The sequence below is a fragment of the Pseudochaenichthys georgianus genome, chromosome 7, assembly GCF_902827115.2.
Source record: "Pseudochaenichthys georgianus chromosome 7, fPseGeo1.2, whole genome shotgun sequence".
Classification (NCBI taxonomy): domain Eukaryota; kingdom Metazoa; phylum Chordata; class Actinopteri; order Perciformes; family Channichthyidae; genus Pseudochaenichthys; species Pseudochaenichthys georgianus.
Genome location: NC_047509.1, coordinates 19,035,058 through 19,057,780, shown reverse-complemented (window position 1 = coordinate 19,057,780; position 22,723 = coordinate 19,035,058). Strand labels below are relative to the sequence as shown.

The 22,723-nt window shown below is 40.1% G+C and overlaps 1 protein-coding gene across 1 annotated transcript in view; it reads right to left on the bottom strand.

Annotated features, from left to right (window-relative positions):
• Positions 1 to 21,484, bottom strand: part of plcg1 (phospholipase C, gamma 1) — a 32,783-nt gene extending 11,299 nt beyond the window's left edge. The window contains 29 exon segments of the mRNA XM_071203582.1: positions 190 to 259; positions 368 to 461; positions 1,044 to 1,147; positions 1,245 to 1,322; positions 1,497 to 1,677; positions 2,162 to 2,281; positions 2,527 to 2,727; positions 4,566 to 4,753; positions 5,304 to 5,405; positions 6,628 to 6,669; positions 6,671 to 6,706; positions 6,708 to 6,798; positions 7,052 to 7,172; positions 7,566 to 7,641; positions 7,643 to 7,652; positions 8,197 to 8,216; positions 8,218 to 8,235; positions 8,237 to 8,317; positions 9,362 to 9,430; positions 9,432 to 9,464; positions 9,551 to 9,620; positions 9,711 to 9,733; positions 10,095 to 10,183; positions 10,326 to 10,405; positions 10,953 to 11,000; positions 11,105 to 11,198; positions 11,897 to 12,049; positions 19,671 to 19,954; positions 21,227 to 21,484. Coding sequence (XP_071059683.1) covers positions 190 to 259; positions 368 to 461; positions 1,044 to 1,147; positions 1,245 to 1,322; positions 1,497 to 1,677; positions 2,162 to 2,281; positions 2,527 to 2,727; positions 4,566 to 4,753; positions 5,304 to 5,405; positions 6,628 to 6,669; positions 6,671 to 6,706; positions 6,708 to 6,798; positions 7,052 to 7,172; positions 7,566 to 7,641; positions 7,643 to 7,652; positions 8,197 to 8,216; positions 8,218 to 8,235; positions 8,237 to 8,317; positions 9,362 to 9,430; positions 9,432 to 9,464; positions 9,551 to 9,620; positions 9,711 to 9,733; positions 10,095 to 10,183; positions 10,326 to 10,405; positions 10,953 to 11,000; positions 11,105 to 11,198; positions 11,897 to 12,049; positions 19,671 to 19,887 — 2,509 coding nt within the window. The 5' untranslated portion in view covers positions 19,888 to 19,954; positions 21,227 to 21,484.
• Between the last annotated feature and the right edge of the window lie 1,239 nt (positions 21,485 to 22,723).

The window sequence follows — 22,723 nt, the reverse complement described above, 5'->3', positions numbered from 1 at the left end:
AATAAAACCAAATGGTGCAGAATGAATAATAGAAGAGGTTGATAATGGACACAAATGACGATAAAGCGGTGACTTTGCTCATGTAAAATAAAGAGGGCAGAAAAGTTGTGCATGAATTCGAAGCCAAAAAAGGGGGTTGACCCTGCGCCATGGTGACAGAGTCGAACAGGAAGCGGAGAAGCCACTCACCGATCTGACAGGAAGACACGTCCACACTTCCTCTCAGCAGGTCTCCAAGGGGGCTGTTTTCTGTCATCTCCTGCATTGATGGGGAGAATGAGGATTAGGAAAGAAGACGACCCAAACGTTCTGTGGACGGTTGCAGGTGCACCGATTCCACTTTAAATATACTGGGTGTGTTCCTCACAGTTCTATCGGGCTCCACTGCTGATGGACTGATCTCCTCCACATAATTAGCAGGAAACCACAGCTGCTTCTTCCCTCCACAGTCACCCTTCCACCTGAGAGGAAAAACAATGGGAGGAGATGATAGTTGAAACAAAGTATACCTAAAATGAGTGGTGCAGTGATGAGGTTTGTTTGTAAGCTCTGTGGCAAAAATACTTAACAAGTTCTGATCAGCTCCACATATTTCTTTGGTGTAAATCTGTTGCCAGAAGTAAAACGCTATCATTACTCTAAAAAACGAAATACATCATGGTCGCATGCCTGCATCACCAGCGCATGATGACGTTTAGTCGTTTATTTTGTTACTTCTGGACATTTACGAGTGGGTTAAGTACTGTAGAAAATACATCTTAGAACTAATGTGAAAAAACTCTGAAGCTTGCGTTAGCCACAAATCTTATATCAGGAATCTAACCACAAACAATGTGTATGACTAAGAGTGGACGTGGTCAAATGATGAATCATTTCTGGGTTTTAGGATTCCTGCACCACTCTATTGGGTTGATATTAAAATGGTGGATTTTCTCTATCCTATCCTATAGTCGTACCCTGTATAATTCCCCCCGTCATAACGCTTCACTGTCTCTACCTGCACAAATATAATTGATCTTAATGGATAATTAAGAGTCACTCACCATCCCCCTTCCTGTTTGTCTACATTAGAGATAACGGCGTTCTTAATGAAGGAGAGCTCGTCGTCTCTCTGGGCTTTATACTCGTACATGGCTCTCACTGTGCACTGAAAGACAAGACATAAGGTTGAGACCCACATCTTTCTATATGCATGTCCAGTTGCAGATTTTCTCAACACAAACTCCTCCAGACTGAACACTCACCTTAAATGTTGGCATTTGGTTGGCCTCCACGTAAAAGCCTGGATTTCTGCCCTCGTACAGTGACCCGTAGTCCGGCTCCTATTGGACAACAGATTATGTTAATAAGCCCTCTCACTAGGCTGCAGAAGGTTTTACAACAGAGGGCAAACTACAGACAGACATTTGTTGTTTTTAAGATTTTATATTACTTTACACAGACAACATTATGTGCATTTCTAACCAGTGAGCCTCTGATTGTGTGGCGGTACTCACAGCAGTGCCTATCTTCTCCAGTGTGTCCTCATTGATGGGATAGCGCAGTTTCATTTTGCGGTACAGAGGGTGCTTCTCATAGTAGCTGATGAGATCTACCAGGCTGTCGAACTCTGAGGTGCCCAGCACCACGGTCTGACCTTCCTGCTGCACCCGGCAGTGCTTTATCTTTCCCTCGGCCCTGTGAAGGAAACAGACATTATGTCTTTGATCTGGATTCGTAACTTAACAGTGAATAAATGATGTTCTAGGATTTATTTTGTCTCTTGTTGATTACTGCAATGGTCTTCACACATGTATTACCCAGGCTTCCATACATCTCCTTCAAAATGCTGCTGCCAGGATTATCAGAAGTTTAAAAAAACAAGATAATTTTACTATAATTTATAACCTTCTCAGAGTAGGGTTGCTTAATTAATAACGGCTTTAAAATCTCTGCCTGAAAAAAGCTTTTATCTCTGTGTGATTTATATGTATTTGTTATTTTCTTTCTTGCTCTTGATGTGAAGCACTTTATAACATTGTTAAGAAAGGCGCTATATTAATAAAACATATTGCCTTTCTCTTCAGTCAACCTTGTATTGAACAAGGAAGTTAGAAAATAAATGATGATTTATGATGTAAACATGTCACACCTTTCAAAGGAATAGGATATTAAAAGTTACCTGAAGGAAATGGCAAACGAGTTAGCCTCCGCCCTCTTCCTCACAAGGAAAGCCCCGTCACGAGGGACCCTCATGAGCATGTTTTCTGCGTGGCTCCTGGAGAGGTTGGCATGGTACCATCTGGACAACAAAACACAGACAGGCGGCAGATGGTTACAGATGTTTCACTTCACACCTCGTGTACGTTCACAGCTACCAGTCTACAATGTAAATCAACTCCAAGTAAAAGAGTCAATACAAATAATTGATTTAAAACATAAAAACATAAAAATGAATAAATCAAATAATAAAATGGATATAGCAGTAACAGCTGTCAGGCATTGTTGTAGCCTTGTAGAGAATATTTGTTTCTTGATGAGACTCACTCTTTGCTCTCGTGAGCATTGGTCTGAGGCACTGGCTCTGTCAGCTTCATCTCAAACTCGTTGCAGCGCAGCGCCACCTGCTGGTAGTGGTTGATGAGGGCGAAGAGCGTGTCGAACACCAGGTTGTCAGTCAGGTAGAACTTGGGGCTGCCTGCCTCCTGACGAGAGTGGATACGACAGTGCTGAACCCGCCCCGAACGCCTGGTGCAACGATTGGTAAGACGAAAAAAATCAATCGAAAATTGTGATTCTTTTTAAAGTAAAGTAATAGTTATGACAGACAAGTTAATGAAAAACAAACACCCCCTTTGGTAACCTTGAACATAATGCCCTCTGCGTATGAGCATTGTTCCCGTACATTGTGGTCAATCACATACATGCCGATTGATTAGCTTTGACGTTAACTCCTCTTTGCATAACAGCAGAGAGAAGGTGAATGATCACAACCCCATTCAATCAATGACGGAGTGGCACTGATTGATCTGCCACTGTGTCACTGTTAATTTGCACTGCAGGCTTAACCCCACCAAATACATCAGAGAGTTTTCCACTACATATACAGAAGCCAAAGATAAGGGCAACAATGGCAACTGGCAATAATCCAATTAATGAAATGATCATGAAAAATAAATGTTACTTTGATATAATCTTGTGTTGTCGATGACAAATACAAATGAAATTCTCTTTGTAAATATCAAAAATGTTTCAAATAACTATAATTCTCTACAATAAAAACCCACAAATGTGTAATTTCCCACCACTAGGGGCCTCACAACATTCTCAAAGGGACTACGACACAGTTATAGGTAGGGTTGGGTATCGTTTGGATTTTAACGATTCCGGTTCTGATTCCGGTTCTGCTTTTCGATTCCGGTTCTTTTCGGTTCTCGATTCCGGTTCTTTGAGAGGGTAAAAATAAGTCCCATGCCAATTTCACTGGGAGAAAAACATATTTATGAAAACATTAAGTCATATCTGGTATCCTATTTACAAATCACTTAATACTGTTTCATTTTGTTGCGGTTATTGAATACAATTATATTAAAAATAAAAGGATTCCTGTACCACTCTATTACACATCTATACACATCCTGCAATAGCCTACACATGCTACAGCTGCCCAGCTGCTCCACTGTTGTAGAAGTACATTGTATTTGAATTTCATTCATGTATTTTCTATACCCTGCTTCATAAACCAATACTGACATCCCTGTGCTCCTCCGAGTCTGTCTCACAGTCCGGGGATGTGAGGACAGCGCGAGGACACAGACAGGGAGGCTGGTTCACTTCATAAAGGAAATGGCGGTCAATATTACAGCAGAGCTAAAATGCTTAATAACCTTCATTACGTGTTAGAGAAAGAACATAAGAAAGGTTGACAAAGATGAAGCTGTTAAACGGGCAGCGGAGCCGCTGTGTGTAGAAAGAGGGAGAGGGAGAGAGACGCTGAGCTGCACCGCGATCAGCTGATCCGGAGCAGAGAGAGAGAGCTGGGGGTCCTCCTGTCCTCACAACTCTTATAAATCCAGGCACCGGACAATTGTTATTTTTTTTCTTACTCTGAACCGCGTTTTGCTTCCCAAACCTGCCACTGTGCTCGCTACACGCCCCGCCACGCCCCGTTACAGAAAGTGGTGAGATGCATTTCCTTAGGAATCGATAAGCAGAACCGAAACTAACATTCTAAACGATACCGATGGAATGGAAATGTTGGAAACGGTTCCGAACCGGAACCGGATTTCGGTACCCAACCCTAGTTATAGGCGACCAAATGAGACATACTGTTGCTTTGGTTTGTTTGCAAATTGTTGGAAACTTGAAATAATGTAGCGAATGAAGCTCAACAAAATATAAAACATTCGTCTAGTCCCATATACATTATAGTACAGTAAACAGCATTCATGACCATTTCCTATCTATGTGATTAATTTATATTTTCAATTCAGTTTATTAATGTCAAACAAATATCTTTCAACTTAGAAACAAACGCATAGAAGACTTAACAAATAAGTCTGATGGTAGTATCATGGTTGACGTACCAGAAAGACAGTGTGTAGTCTCCCACGAAGGTCTCGCTCTCTCGGACCAGGAAGGAGCCGTCGGGCGCTCCGGTCTCCAGGCAGTACTCGGACAGTAACCTCTCGGCGATCTGCCGCCCGTCCCGCCCGGCGCCCAGCTTCCCGTGGAACCACTTCTCCGTCACATGCTGGTCCATACCGTTGGACGGCTGGAGGATTAGAGAAGAAGAAGTTGGTCAACTGATGTGAGCTCAGTGTTGGTAAAATTACAAATACTACGGTCTAAAAAATACATAACTTAATACTTGACTTACTTTAATACGTTACGCAGAATGGGTATTTTATATTATGTGTTATTATATTAAACAGTTTTTATACATGCAAGAGTATTTCGTATTGTAGTTTGTCAATGTGGACCAAATGGACATACTTGGATACTGTGTAGATTAGTAGTACAGTACTGCATTATACCATATCAGCACATCGTGCACATCGTGTCATTTTTAACTGCGAGTGTTAAATAAATGTAGAACATGTAGTGGAGTAGAAGTATAAAATAGCATGAAATTGAAATCTCAAGTAAAGAACAAATATGTCAAAAAAGTACTGAGGTACAATGCTTGAGTAAATGTACTTGGTCTCTTTCCACCAAGTGCAATGTCTGTGCACAGATCCTGTTGCAAATCCGGGATCAGCTCTGTAGCCACACAAGTGATTCTCATCTCCATGGTGTATCAGCAGCAGATCCGGCTTACTAACCTCTCTGTGCTCCTCCTCATCATCGTTGCCCTGGTTACTGGAGGTCTCCTCGGAGTAGTAGATCTTACTGCTGGTCAGGACAAAGAAATGAGGGTACCACTCCTAGGGGAGAGAGGGGATCGACGGTTAGATTAAATATTCATAAGACCCATGTGTTGCACTGAGAAGAGGCCAAAATACACAGGAAGCTGCTTTCTTACAAAGAATCTAATCTAATCTAACAAGAAAATACATTTATGAAGTAAAGGCCTGGTTCTTAAAAACAAGATGATGATGTGTCAGTGCTTTAATATAGCTCCAATCTAAACACTTAGGTATTATGACACGACACAGGCTTGGTATAAAAGCTTCAGTGCATCATATTTCAAGCGTTGCATTCGTGCTGAAACTCAGCAGAGAAGCTATTTACATTTGATAAACATGCTCACGTGATTATGGGGTCGTCCAGGTACAGGATGCCATTCTTGATTGATGTTGCTGATAATCGTTCTCATAGTATGGAGTGGAGGTAGAAACCTCCTCGTAGGCACTGCCTTCTGCAAGCTTTCTTATGCTGGCAGCACGAGAAGAGGAGGAGACACAGAAGAAGAAAAGTACCTGCAATCAAAAAGATTACACTACCAGAACACTGTATATCCACTCAGGAAAAGTTCTTCAGTCAGTTTTCATTTTCGGTTGAAGCTACTCAGCAATGGAACTCAATTCCAGCTACAATCAGAGAGCAGACTAACGTTCAGTTGATTTAAATCCCAATTCAAAACATGGTTAGTCAGGGATAAGCTCTGCGCGACACTGACACCTCTTCTGGCACCTTACAACCCACTGTATGTCTACACTGCCTGGGTTTTAACATTTTCTTTTGTTTTATTGTTCCGTTTTATTTTCATTTTATTAACATTCCCAGTACTTGGCATGTTGCATGCTTTTATTTGATTTAATTACTTTAGAAATGCATCTTTAGGGTGATTTACTAAATCTGTCCAGGGACTACAGATGAAAAATAGCCTCTTGGCTAACCTCGGGGCACATTTACAGAAATGTTGATTAATTGTGCACTGGCCCTGTTAAAATAAAAAAAAATAAAAAAGCCTCCATTTATACTTTTTTTCTTATTTTTTTTTATTTTATTATAGTGTTCTTAAAATAGTTCTCCGTTTTTTTATTTTTGTTTTACTTTATGTATGCAACAAGTCAACTCCTCGTACGTGTCAACCTACCTGGTAATAAACCTGATTCTGAATTCTTCCGATTATAAATAAAATAAATAAAATACAGGAAAAAAAAAATCAAATGAGTTTTGTATAAGTTGGAGGTGTCTCCTGACCTTGATGAGGATCTTCCTCTTGAGCTGGTTGGGTGATGGCAGGACCGTCTGCAGCGATGTCCACCGCCTTGGTCAGCAGCATTGTCCCCAAACACTTTCTTAAATTGGGTGGCCATATTCCTCTGCTGCACGATACTACAGTGGTCCTCGATGGACAAGATGATGGGATATCTTGCAGGATGACCGAAGATCAGAATAAATGAGGTTCCAACTAATAACTATCTTTGTTAAGGTGTGATTTTCTTATTTTTTTCTCTCACCACCAACCACACTGAAATGATGTCAGCGCAGCCACACAGATGCTTCTGATTTAGATTTAGAGTGTGTGCCATTTCCTTATCTCCATCATCTCTCATTTGTTCATGATCTCTCGCCTGACAGCTTTTAAAAAGAAACGGAAAGAATTCTGCTCAAGGAGACTCACTCAGATGTGACGAAGGCATGCTCTTTGATGGTGGTCAAGACATCACAAAACTTGATTTTTGTTGTGAGGGGTGTGTCCGTGTAGATGACTGGCATTCCATCTGGACCATCCCAGCAGTCCACTGAAAATAAACACACTTATTATATACCTGCTGTGAATACAAAAGTAAGTATGGTAAAAATGGCAGATGATTTCTATTCTGTCAGGTAGTTATAAGAGATTTACACTCAGACTCACAGGTTTGTTTACTTTTCTATGAGGTAATGCGACCCTTTAACACACTATAAACCAGGCTTATTCATAGAAACCTGCTTGACAAGGGTTTTGTTTAAACGCCATATACAACAGGGTTAGGTAACAGCAAATGTGTGTGTGGGTAAGGGTGTGACAGCTGCATAAAGGTACAACTGTCAGGGGTAAGAAGTGGGTAAGACAGTTAATTATGAGGTTGAACGTCAAGTGCATGATTTACTGTACACAAAGTCTAGCGTGTGGATGTCCGTGGTTACGTACGTTTCAATACAGCGGCAGCCCATTCTCAGACAGCGAGCGTACGCCTCCAGGGACGACTCACTGGAAAACTGGTCTCCCCGTCAGGTAGCTAAAAATAATCATGTTACGTTATTGTTTGCAACAAAAAAACACACTCGCATTGACCAGTCTTTTAAAAAGGCTTCTCAGGCCAGAAACACACAACACTTTCTATAGTGGTGGCACAAACACATTGATACGGCTTTATCAAAAAGGCTCTCTTTCTTCTTGTTAACTGGAGTAAACACTTCTGACTCATTCAGTCCGTCAATTCAAACTTAATCAAAGGTTCATGGGAGTTTTCATTCCGCTGCTCCAATGAATATTGTTATCGCTCCTCGTACAGAAGGTCAGCACGTCGAACTGCCTTTCACAACACTTTTCAATTGGAGGGAAAAATACATTTCCCTCTAAATAACACACCTGGGGTCCTTGTTGTGACATGATTGTTGAATAATACACTTTTTTCTGAAGTATGAACGACAGTGTTCAGCCCTCTTTGGTAAGAGGTTCTCAGAGCTGATTGCCAGACCACAGTAATGGAAGGCGTAACATTTTGAACTCGACAGTAGCTAGACATAATGAAATGTATGCCATGAAAGCTCTATCCTTACGTGTTGTGTGAAGAGGAGATTCCAGTATTGGGACAGGGGGGTTGTTCATATGGTCAGGGACAGCACTTGGTCCAGGGAGGATCCCAATGTTGTTCTCTTTGGAGAACAGGTATGTCAGGAGCTATACAGGAGAGAAGGAGAGTAGTGGAATTAGGCATATTCAAATGTATGACTTAACAACAAGCAGGGCCTCAAGCGATGTGTTTTACAGGACTTCTGCAATGAACTAAGGTTGTTCACAAAATGTGCTTGGAGAGCAAACTCCAGATTTCACTCTGAAGACTACCTCTGTATGATTTCGATATGTGTGAGCTTTGGACGATGCAGATAACTGAGCATGTGTCTGCACCACACCTTTCTAAATATGTGGCTTTGTGACGAGTTATAAGTTGTCTTAAGCCTGTTCTCTCATAACTTAAGAGACAAACATTTAGTACAAAATAATAGATATCACAATGGAGCTTGCACATTAATTGTAACCATGCAGTTTGCTTAACACCACTAGAAACATATACCTAAATACTTGGAAAAGCAGTTCTGGTGGGCATACCTTAACAAGTGGACGCAGTCCTAGTGAGTGGTGCTCTCCAATGGCCTCAGTCAGTCAAATGGAATTTATAAGTTTACACATAGAGTTCTGACCATTTGGATTTGAAGTCAAATAGTGGTGACATTTGGCCATCTTATCAAGACAAAAAAGAGGCAGCAGATGTTTTTTACTTTACCACCCGGCTTCCTTAAGTGGACCACATTAAATACTAGTCTGCTTTATGTTTTATTCTTAATATGACCCATATCTATATATCTCGATCTAATAGAACATAACCCCTGGCCCAGACAGTACTACCAACTCATGCAGGCTGGTTGGCAGCAGCTTCCTCTTCTCTTTACTCAATCATAGCTTTATGGTGACCACAAAAAGCATCCCCTCGCTTTCAGCAGAGCTCTCATGCGGCGCCGCAGTCAATATCTTTTCTGGCTGTGTGGGAGGCGGTGCTTAAGGCCGAGATCATGACTATCCATGTTAATTTATGAGCATCCCCCCACAAACGGCAATAACACAGGGGGGCATCGGAAACTCAAAAATGTTTTCCATTAGTAAGCAAAAGAGTGAGAAACAGGGGGAACAGAAAGTGGGGGGAAGCTGTGATGCGTGTTTACCTACCTCGTCTTGGTGAAATAAGGCTGCTCCACTTCTCTCAGGGGGGTCTTTCAGGTAGCCGAACATGAACTCCCTGAACTTTGCTGTTGTCTGCTGCCCACAGTTCCTGGATTCACATACAAAACATACGTATTGGAGCAAGCAAATAAAAAAAAATCTGTGTGAAATCTCAAAAGGACCCAGAGACATTACCTTTTGAGACTCCAGGAGGAAGCCCTGAAAGTCTTCGAGGGAGATCTTCTGTTCTGGTCTGTCAATGAACCTGGCAGAGAAAGCAATGGTTTGCATCAGTACAGATGTGCGTGTGTGTGACAACATAGAGATTAACTGTGTGTCTTTAGTTTTGATCTACCTCTGCATAAACGGGATCTCCATCTGAAAGAACGGGGCAAAAAAAGGGAAATTTCAGTTTATTAATGTACATGCTGTCCTTTCAGTGTATGTAGTTAGTCATGTAGATTGGCATTGACATCCAGTAGAGGGGCTGGGTTGTTAGTCCACAGGGGGGTGGGGGGCACTGAGGTCATCCATTTAATCCGAGCCCAGCCAGCCAGCCTCCTCCTCATCCATGTGAGTGTGTCCTAAATGGCCTCCACCAGAGGGGTTTGGTAGGTTTTTCAACTGGTCCATATGATCTCGCAGCCATTTGAGAAGAGACAGATGGGGGGGGGGTTGGGGGGGGGGGGGTTGAGAGTGCTGGGACAGAACTATCCGTGGAAACATAAAATGCACTTACTTTTTTCTGAGCATCAAACATGAGGCTGCGGTAGAGCTGAGCGAACTGGCTGAAGGACACGTCTCCATTTCTCACTCGGAGTCCTAAAAAGACAGGCAGAGAAATGGGAGGGCGGGGCAGAAAGACTGTTAACGACACATCATAAATCTCTAACATCATATTGAAGGGGGAAGTGGGCAGGGAGATGGAGTGGGAAGGTGGATTGTGATAAGCAGAACGAGGTTACCGGAAGTTTCTCTCGGAGGAACCTCATGTTGGGCACCCTGTAGTTGACCTGGCTCAGCATGCTCTTTAGATCCTTACAGGATATCCTAAACACATCACATCAATTAACAGGTTTTGTTGAGAAATCCAACACAAACATTAATACGCACGTACAATAAGACTTCTAAAAGACCTGGTTTTGGTGAAGTCGTTTTTTTTTTTTTTAATCTACTACAAGTGGAAACCCTGCAAACACACACCGCTCGTGCTTTGTAAAATCTTGCCGGCTTGATTTTTTACTACACAGCCTGGAATTTTTGGCTAGAGGAGACAATAGCCCTACAGCGTAACAAAGGCTTGCTCTTTCACCAGGGATGTAACAGACAAACATTGCTGTACATCTCCATCCTCTGCAGTCTGTTTCCTGCTGCAGGAAGAGGTGCTGGTGTACGGCTGAGGGGTTAGTTCCTTCACTACACCTCAACAAAACTCTCTCTCGGACACCTACCAGCCCAGCGCAGATAGTCTGCCCGCTCAAGATGTTAAACTAGGCAAAGGACACACAACTGGTGCAGCAAACAAATTACGTCCATTTCCTGTGAGGCTGATCTGATTATCTCTTAAGGTTAAATCTTCTAAATTGAGTTTGCTTACCTGTCTTCTCTGTTGCGATCAACGGCATAGAACTGCTTACGTAACCATCTAAAAATAAAAAGAGAATTAAGAGGTTTAATGCATTGAACACAAAAAGGACATTACATTATCTCATGGTGGTCACAGCTTGAGATGTGATGTGTTTTGTTTACCTCTCGATCTGGAGCGGTGTTGGAGATTTCAGTGTGTCGGCCACAAGCCAGTTTAACCCCTTCACCCACATGGTCATCTCCTCATCTGATGTTGCTGAGGGAGAATCAACACTTGACTTAGAAATACTTTCTTTACTTCTCTTTTGGTTACAATTAACATATCTTAATGGGAAGGTTTTTTCTTTTCTGAATCAATGATCCTACCAGAGGTTTTAAAGTGGAAGACTGTGCTTTTGTTCCAGGCTGTAACTACAGATCATCATTAATGAATCGGGTGATACTTTTCCTTATTACTTGTCTATGAAAGGCTAAATACTATTACAACACACTTGTTTGCCTGACTGGCATACTAAAACCCTTACCATTTAATTTAATGTTGTATATGAAAAATAAAATAGTAATTTCATAAACTGGAACACGAGAATTTTGGGGCATTTTGCATAATAAAAAGACTGAAAAGATTAAGTGATTATCAACGTTTTTGCAGATCTTTTGTTGTTGTTGTCACTAATCCTTGGAGGTCTCACACTGTGTAAATTGTGAAGCCCTTTGAGGCAGGGTTGTGATTTACTGTTACAATATAATTTGACTTGATTGTTCATTAAAGCAACATTAAGGATGTATTTAGTCATGAACACAAGTCTCACCATTACAAAAAACAGGTCCAGAAACAAAAACACATTAAATCATACAACCTGTGGGCAGTTTGTGGCTCAGGACCATATTAGCAGAAGTGTTCATGAATAGGATGGAAAGTGTAACTGAAAGTATGTAAGCCTTTGCTGTGCTTACCTGCCAGGCTGAGGGACTTAAGGCGGAACTCGGTGCCGTACAGGATGACGAAGCAGTGAGCCTGCTCCAGCCGCGTCGCAGAGTCCTCCACATAACGCTCAAAGTCCCGGGACTTCTGTCCAGGACGGATCTCCTTGATCTCTCGAATGTCAACTAGAGAGGCAGACACACACAGAAAGAAACAGTTAGAAAAAGACAGAACTTTCCCGTCATGAAATGATGGTTAAAATCACAATAATAGGAATATTCGGAACCTGTGACCCAAGCAGAGGTTGCGCTAGACTTTTGCACTGCCTGTCAGTTTGACAGACAGGATCGTAACATTTCCGTCAAAATTCAGTATTACCCGTCGGCCTTTACACTCTGGGGGGGGGGGGGGGGGGTAAAGAACTGTCAACGGGGCGCACGCTTGTGAACTGTTAGCGCTGTAAAGCGTAAAGCGAAACTCAGACATTTCAATGATTTGTACGACAAAGTTGGGTTTGGAAACGGTATCATTTCCTTTTTGGCAGGCATGCTTAACACCGGAGCTTCGCTGCGGGGAAACGTTGGCGCTGTTCCGAGTTTGTTCTAATCCGTCAAAATGACGGACTGCTTTCAGATTTTTCCGTCATTGTTAAAAAAGATCCGTCATAGACGGAAAATATTCGGTTAACGCGACCTCTGGACCCAAGACTTTCATTGCATGACTACACTGTAGCTGTGTTAAAAAAAATAAAAACCTTTGAAACCTTTGATTTTAATAGGCTTCATTGTAAAATGTAAATAATCAAAATGATGTTCAATACGCTGAACTGTTAGACCCGATGAAACTGTTCCTATGTGTAAAACAGAACCCTAAATAACTGATTTGTTATGATTCGTCACAATCGGGAGATATTAATTTGGATGGCAGAAATTGGCAATGGAACCCTTTGATCATATCTTCACAAAAACAAAAATAAAGTCCATAAAGTCCATAACTAATGCAATACTAAATTGCTTCAATCAGCACACTGTTAAATAATTTAATAACAAGTGATTTTGATTTGCCTCGAACAGCAACAGCATAGAGACAAACACAGTATCTAAAGGACCACCGACCACATGAAAAGCTGAAGCTACGACATAAACCACAATAAGGTAGACTTCCAGCAAAGACCTTCAGTCGAGACATTGTTGATATGGTTTTCAAATCAAGATGATGAAGTTATTGACCCTAAATAAACCCCAGTTTGCAATTCACAAGTGAAATCAACCAAAACCACAGATTACTAATGCGAAAAACAAGAGACGACTAATTTTTCACAGCCTGGTTAAGTATCTACAATAGAGATCAAACACATCTCAAACATTTTGTACCTGGGTAAGTGCGACTAAGAGTGCTTGCAATGCTTTAAATATTTTATGGAGCAAAGGGCATTTGACAAGGCATATAAAAGTGCTTTGCAACTTAAGAACCCTTCCTACAAAGCTACTCTATATACAGTAGATTTCCTCTACATTGGATAAAGAAGCACTGCATAGTCCAAGATGTTGTTGTTATGGTTTATCTTTAGAAATTATGCAAGTGAAAAAAGAACATGTTACAATTGCCTGTCTTGTCGGCAGAAATATGCACTCAAACTTCACAAGAGCGTAGGCTGTGAAGTAGCTCAAAGGGTTTTATCAGCCATGTATTATAAAACAGTTTAAGACCTACAGCAGGGACTCCACACACACACACACACACACACACACACACACACACACACACACACACACACACACACACACACACACACACACACACACACACACACACACACACACACACACACACACACACACCACACACACACACACACACACACACACACACACACACACAACACACACACACACACACACACACACACACCACACACACACACACACACACACACACACACACACACACACACACACACACACACACACACACACACACACACACACCACACACACACACACACACACACACACACACACACACACACACACACACACACACACTTCAGCTCCTGCTCCTCTTCCTGCCCCAGAACCACACATCCTGTGCTTTTGTCGCCTACACACCACATCTGTGCTCGTGTGTAGGTGATCATGTGCGTGTTATTTTCTCAAGCATTAGAAAGGAAATAGAATATCTTCTTACACATAATTTTGCAAAGTTTCTAATCCTCCAATCGTTTATCATATCTCAAACTGACTTCACCTGCCAGATGAGTGTTGCCGATAGGAAGACTGCTCTGACAGGTTCAGGTGTTAGAAAACACTTTGACATTTGAGTCCAAATATTTGGAGGCAGCCTCAGACAGATGCAGGAAATAAAGAGATAGCCAGAGGTATATCCTTACCAAAGGAGATGAGAGGAGGTATCCTGCAACACACTTCCTCCTTACTCCATCCTGTCTTTCACACTTTTTATATCACTCCTTGCCAGGGCTGGGTTTTATCTTACATTGTCAGATATTACTGGCTATTCAATAGCTGATTTTCGGATTCATTACTTGGGAGCTTTTCACATGTTAAATGTCTAAACATATACAGACATACAAAAGAGTACAATAAATGATCTTGTGCTTTGACCGGTAAAATATGCTGAAGACTGGCAAATCTAAATCTCTCCGGTCCAAATGTCCGGTCCAAATAATTTCCCCTTGGCACAATACCGCATCAGTTACAAGAATAGTACGTGACAGACAAGAATAGTCAATTCTAATGTCTAACACTTAATGTGGAGAAAGAAATGCATAAACAAATGCATAATGCTGCGCTATACTTTGTGGCCTCACCCGGTTGCATAGCGACGCTTATTGTTTAGGTGTCTTTTAATAAGCAGGTAGTCATATCATTAGCTAGAACTAGCTGGATCTGATCGATATGGACATAAACGTGAGTGAAGTCTAATCTGACGGGAGAGAGAGATCAGCTGCTGCTGACAAGTCGAGATGCAGCTCTGCATGATCACATGCAGCGGTGAGCGGAACAAAACACACACTTCAGGTTAGAATATCACACGTAGCTATTTTAATTACCTCTCAAACTACCGTAACTAGTTATAGATATGTATATTTTTATTATATTTATATCTTTACTGTACACTTTTGAATAATGTAGTTCATCTACTATAATCAGTTTGTTTAATATCGAATCATATCAATTTGTTTTAAAGCTCAATAAATAACAAAGAAGACCTTTGACCGGCACTATTCTCATTTTGTCCGGAAGATTTAAACTTTAACGGACATGTTGACCGGCAAAAAAGAATTCTAACGGAAACTCACGGCTTAACCGTTGGTCATGTTCATTTATTTTTACTGTTTTGGTATTCTTTATTTGAGTCTTTAATCAGGGAAAAATGTCAAAACATTTTCAAATTCCAGTTTCCTAAATGTGAGCAAGGGACTGTGATGAATGCAAATGCAGACCACAATGTTCTGATTGCCTAAAAAAAAGTAAACTTATTTACTCATATTTTTCACTTATTTTAATGCTTATCGTGTTAGTTTCACAACATTTTGATTTTAGTCTTACAAATAATTTATTCGTAGAAAATAGATAAACAGGTTAAGCAATAATGAAAATAATCATTAGTTACAGCCATAGCTACTTTACATGTTTAAACACAGAATATATAAAAAGCTTTACTGTATATTTTCTAACATTAGACTGAAGCTGATAAAGACATTCGTATTGCAATTTTCATCGCCTGTGCAACCCAGCGAGTGAAAATGTTTCACTGTGTGTTCACACGTCAGCTGATCCATATCAGCTCCTTTGAAATCATGTTGGTAAAAGTTAAACAGAGGATTCCCCCCCGCTGCCAAAAAAACATGGATTGTGTTCCCCTTCCAACAAATTTCAAATGGAGCACGTCAGCTGTGGAACCGCTCATGTTCTCCAGTCACAATCTGATCTTTACCATCAATGTTTTCCTACAGATATAAACCATTTTTAAAGTACATTCTGATGCCTGCAGGCTATTATCTAACTAATTAGTCGATATATTTATCACAAAAACCTGTGTCATTCGGAAATGACATCAGACTTTTGTGGGAGGTATGGAAAGTGCAGCTTAGATGACAGCCTCAGAAATGACAGATGTGTGCTGGGAATTCAACCCACATTGACAATATTACAAGAAGGTAAATTAATTCATTACAATGTTAATTTCTAAAGAAATGTCCAGGAAAAAGCTGACGACATTTAATATCTATTATTGTGAAATGTTAACGTTATAAATAACTATTCACAGAACTGGAATACAATTGTTCCGTTTAACTTTTACTGTATAACCACTTGAAACTGTTACCTTAGAATATGTATCTCTATAGTGAGCAAAGAGGTATTTAATTGGCGAATCTGCAAACTATTGTCTCAATCAATCATTAAGTTTATAGATTGTAAAACACTGGGGTAAAAGTTTTAATCCCGGTGTCACAGTCCACAGATTAAGGTTTACAACAATATGAAACAGCCAATACAACTGAGAAGTTCTAATTAAGGTTTAACCAATTATCACCAAATCAATTGATCGACTAATAGTCTCGTAATATAAAGCCATTAATGTTCAGAATGATCAACTATTACAGTTATATGACAGAGGATATGCTACTGCGACATTAGCAGATCTGTTTTACAGGAGTTATAGCATGCCATCATGACTCAAAGCTGTGGGGGAAATCTGTGGTCTGTAATTTAGCTGTCCTAGTTGTTTGTTGGGTTAGTTCTGCAGGGGACTCTCGGTGTGAGTCGGGGTCTAACAGAGCTCTGAGTGTGACTTGGAAATACAGACTGAGTTCTTATTCGCTGCTTTTCCAGAGAAGTGTTGTTGAAATGTGAACACACAGAGCCACATTCAGGCCCATACTCATCAACGACATGTGTTTCTGTAACATTATAAAAATGTGCTCAACACAATTCAGGTTCTTGTCACGCACATTCACGAAGAACTGTTAACGTATTGTATACCATATACACAACGTTCTCCTTGTCCTGTTTAAGATTGTTTGCATAATATATCAGGGTATTTGTCATTTTATATTCTTGTAACATATATGATGTGCTCAGCCTGACTTATTTTATTAAGGGCGATATTAAAGAAAAGAAAAAAAGAAATTGGTTAACCACAAAAGAATCTTGATATGGATATCTTAGATGTGTTTTTTAAAGAACTACGAACGAGATACAAACTAAGTGGGACATTTTACAGAAGAAAAATCACCTCACAGAAGAATATAGCTTTACGCCGAGAAGATATTTTGGATTTACTGTTATATAGCTAAATGTACTTAAGGCAAATTCTTCATTTATGTAAAGCTATGTTGATCATCAAAATACCAGTACTGCTCATTAGACCTTGGACAATAAGAGAATGTCATGTTATGTGTACCCTCACCAAAACAGTCGCAGCATATGATATTATCTCATGGATCATCAAAATAAGCTTTAAAAAGGTCTTCCAATGGCACGAAACATACTGGACTGACTTTACCTTACATTTAGCTGGGAACCAAATACTTTTAAAGCAGGACACATATCTCTTTTAGTGAAAACAACTATTTTGATTGAACAAATCGTAAAAACAATATCAACAGTGCGTCTGTTCTTTCTGCCTTGATCATTTCTTAACTTTTTTCAAAATAAATCATGTTATATTTTTCACTTCTCTACCGTAATATCAAGCTAGAAGGCTTTTTAAGTCACTCATGTCATGTGAAGAGGTTCAAAAATGATCACCACCATTTTTCCTCAATTGACTTATGTTGAGTGCTCCTAATAATCACAGATACTATATCGTCCATCCCTCTGCATCATGGCCAAATACAACCAGAGTTGTTCATCGGATAGCTACTTTGTGGCGTTAAACGTAAGCAGTGCTAGGCAGTGGAATCAGCTCCTGCAGTCTTTGTTTGACATGAAAACTATTTGTAAACATAAGAGGATCTGACGCTGTGGTGGGCTCCACGGAACAAGATGGGAGGTATCACAACCAGAGCAGCAAAGTTAATTATAGCTTGAGAGTGTAAAAACACAAGTGGAAGCTCATTCATAAAAAAATCCCAGAAAAGGCTCTTTTACAATCTACCTATTTATATAAATAGTTATCGCCGCAATAAACCACATTTAATGTACATTATTTAATTTCATATTCTGTTCTTGTACATATCATATTCTATTTACATGTATATAGACTTATTGCACCATTATTTATTATTGAATTGAATGAATGAATTTAGTAAAGTATGTGTCTGTTTACTGTCAGGAGGATGAAACAGCAAAAACATTTGTCACCATTCAAACATGATTCTGAGTCATGTGTGTTTTACTTTATTATCAGTAACATACACTGGAAAACAGAAGTTTGCTATGGTCCTCCGGGAATTCAGTGAATGTACAATAGACCTGTGTGATGTTTAACTACAGTCTTGCCAGCATCAAAACAAACAAACACTCACGTGCAGCATTATGTGGAGTTTGGTCGTGTTAAATATCCAGCCTTTGTGTTTTATAACATGCAAACACTCTTAACGTCTGTTATCACCAGTTATTCTGCAAGACCACATCCTGCTCTGTCAAGCCAGACACACATCTTATTGTGTCACAATATATACACAAGTTGAGTAAGATAGGCCAACATATGAGCAAAAAACAAGCAGAAAAGATCTCAACAAATAAATACATCTGGGTGGGAAAACATGGAAAATCCACTTTGATTAAAAAACAAAAAGCTTCTCAGAATGTTGTATTTGGAAACAAACTAGAGAGCCGTTTCCACAGCTAATGCACATCACTCTCACACTGCCATCGATAAGGGGTAAGTACAGCGGGCCAAAATGTTCTCAAATGATCACACACTTCCAGTAAAACCCTTCATATTCTATTTATGTCCATTAATGAGCCGCTTGGGCCAATTTCACTTCTCCAGTAGTATCAAATTGCAGCTATGAGCTCATGTGTGAGCAGAGAAGATCATACCGCTGTGTGAAAAAATGATGCTCTTTTTGCTGCATCCGGAGCAGAGTGCAGCTGTGCACAAAGCATCCTGCTACCGAGAGACAGACGACTTAACAACTCACTGAAGGCCTGCGTGTCCTCAGTGTGACGGGCTGTTTGGTTGAAGATTAACCTGAATTTCAGATTCCTGGTAAACTACAGTATATTAATTTTAATGTAAAAAAAGAGTTTCCGGATTTGTACTTTCTTCCTGTAGTCGACCCTGCATTTATACCAGAGATGTGATGTATCCACTGCTGGACAACAGCGGCATTTCCTTTCATGTCTGCCAAGATTCACAGCTGTGCTGTCAATATATTTTATAATCCTATGCTTTTAATTGAGATGGAATACTTTCAGGAGCTAATCAGAGTAATATAATCTTTCCTGTTTTAATAATAAACAATGGTGTTGTTGTAAGGCGGTCTTGAATGACTTGTTTACCTTTTCCTTTCCACATTAACAATTCCCATTTCTTCAAATTTTACAGCATGTAAATAACTTGTGGTCGCAATTATTAATGCACTAAGTCAGAGAGTGATATTTAGTTTCACCAAGTCCTTTTGTTCTATGTAACATCATTCCCCATCATGTCGCCAGCACTAACCAGGTATTTTGTGTGCCATTCAAACAAGCTCACAACACTGTGTACTTTCCATGTTCCTGAGTGTATGTAAACCAACCAGTTAAGGCATGAATACCTTCTCATTTATAAACAGCAGTCTGGAGCATGACTACCTGTTTGTGTGTATGTTTGTGTCTGCACACTACTCACCCTCTCCCTCTATTTTGTCCGTGCCACGAGTCCAGATAATAGTCCTGGTCTCCAGCTTGACTTGAAATGTCCGCCTCTCTGGCCGCTGGGACTTCTTAGAATAAAACAGTGTCAGTACAGTCCCGAGCTCCAGGTCTCGGTACAGGTTGTTCATCTCTGTGTCGTTGTCCATCCACGGGACGGGTCCGTTTGAAAAGAAGCCTGAGGTCCCCGCCATGTTCACTTCCCCCGTTTGTTGTCCGTTTCCTTTTAGAACAATCTGCTCAGTCCAGGCCTAGGGATACCTACAGCAGAAGAAGCGGAGGGGGGCGGGAGCATGAAACAACAATTCACAAGGGACTTCTCAGTAATTCACACACACATTATACAGCAGTATGGCCGGTCAGGGGGGCCCGTTTTAAATAATACTGGAAACTTTACCGTACATATGCAGCACTTGTTTATGCACTTGCAGACAAGATGTCAACAGTGTATGAGAGAAAACTGATTATTAGACATTTGAAATACATTTAATCTTCCTGTAAAAACACATTTTCTACAATTATTGTTTTTCTTCTACGCATATTTTGAAAGATATGTAAAGTTGGCCATTAGAGGCATTAAGCCTGAAACATGCTCGTTCATAAAATCATATTCAACCCAAATATATTGTGAGTGATCATTCTAGGCACTTCCGACAAAAAGATGACCAGGAGCACATTTGACACTCATTTCTGAATGCTACCAGGGATTAAAATACTGTAATACTGTAAAATAGTTCGACATTACATAAATAAAGATTTTAATATAATTTTTGAATGAAAGTTTTACATGAACTGATTTTAGGTTATGTCATAATTGGGATCAAACTGAAAAACCCAGAGAAAATAAGAACATCATTTGGTAAATAAATAAGCATTTAGAAAGCATCTCCTCAAGCTATGTAATAATTTTGTTTTAAAACGAAATAAAACCGTGAGTAAAGTAGGCCGATAACATTTCATAACATATAGTATGGTATTGATTTTAGGGTGGGTTATGTATAAGGTTACTCAACACTAAGTACAGTATTAAATCCCAAAATAAACTGATCGATCATTACAGTGATGTCAATACATGACAGATGCATCATGCAACATTAAAACATCAGGCGAGAAAGGAGAAAACGTGTTGATTTAACTTTCTCTCCAACATGATTGCACCTTTAATCCTACATTAGCAGCGGGGAGGTTTAATCGAATTTAGACTGATTTCTAACACCAACAGGCCTGTAACCTGCTGCCGTCCGTCCCACAGGGAAAATAAAGTTTCATTTTGGATTTAAGTAGCTTCACGTTACTAGGAATAAAGCTGTAGGCGAATGGCAGCAGAGAGTGGGATAACAAGAAGGCTATTTTCACAGCGTGGAAATGGGGCCGGTGAGAGCTAGCATTTCGCTGGGCCACAAGGAATGATCACAGTGGGGTTTTTAAACCTGAAAAAAGGGGATCAGGTAGCAATAGCTATTCTGAAATGTCCCCCCTCTCTCTTTTCAGCTAAACTAGAAAACAACACGTCGGCTGCTGTGCTGTACCTACCGCCGCAATCTCGGCCCGACCGCACATCTCCTCTCACGCTCCCGTCGGTTTTCCCCTTCTCCTTTTCCCCCCACACACCCCAGTTTTCCAAGATTAAATCATAGCTGGGCCCTGGAAAAGCGCTGCGGTCCCGACGACAACAATCCCCGTTTCCTCTTGTGCCCTCCAGTCGTCCATAGAGAGAGGCAGGCAGACAGCGAGGACCGTGGAGAGACTACGCAAGTTTGTCTGCTCTCAGATCCAGCTCTTCAGGCCCTTCCCCCCCAACCAGCATCACTCTGGCCAGAGTCAGAAACCAGGCTTCCGCTGCGGATTTTCACAATAAAAGTCGTATCGAGGAACTTGTTTAGCCTTCTGTTGGAAGGAGAAAACTGAACCCTTTGCAGATTCTGATTCATGCATCATATCTTGTCTTATCTAAAAGAAGAATAAGTACTCAGATATTGTACTTAAGTAAAAGTACTAAACTCTAAGAATACTCTTTTAAAAGTCATAGTACTGCATTCAAAATGTTACTCAAGTAAAAGTTCAAACGTATTGGCATACAATTTTAACTTAAGTACCAAAAGTAAAATTACTCACTATGCAGATTGGCCAATTTGAGTATAATATGAAATGTTTTGATTATAATTATTGATGCATTAATTTGTTTATCAAAGCTCGTAAAGGTACAGCTATTTTTAAATACTTTGTATACTGCAGGTTGGCTTGTGTTACTCCAGGTTTAACTAAGTCTTATTCAATTGTTGTTTATACTTCACTTTATTAGTCCAAATCTGCAAAGTAACTAGAGGTATAAAATAATTGCAGTGGAATACACTTCTGATACACTTCTAATTTGTTGTTGTGTAGTAAGTAGCAAAGTAGCTTCTGATAGACTTCACAGATATACTTCTGATTTGTTGTGGGGTAGAAGTACAAAGTAGCAAAAATGTTTAAATACTCAAGTACAGTACAAGTATCTCAAAATGGTACTTAAGTACTGTACTCGAGTACACTTTGACTAACAAAAACAGTATCACGACTCTTGCTATCAGTATATGGTATCAGTTATTTTTGGCTTGGGTCATTTAAGTCTGGCGTTTGAGACAAGTTGAGTATTTCAATGTTCTGCTACCAAATACTTCTACGCCACTTCATTACAAAGATACAAATTGTACTTTTTACATCAGTACATTTGGAAAGCCCCTTTCTGACCCCTTTTCAAGAAGTATGTTAACTTTTGATATTTTCAATTTTTCTTGCTGGTGTTAATTATGTGCTTTTAATTTGGTTCTTTTAATTTCATACAATTAGCTTACTTCCGGTAATCTTGCGTGTCACCCGTTGGCTTGACGCATCTCATGCCTTCAGTCTGTTGTCGGCCTCTTAAAGATGCATACCTTCTGATACTGCTGATACTGTACTTCATAATAAACTCACTCCTCAACCTAACATCACAATATGTCAATTTAACAGGTAGCTTGGTAGCTATCCGCCCCTGTAACAAATACAGTA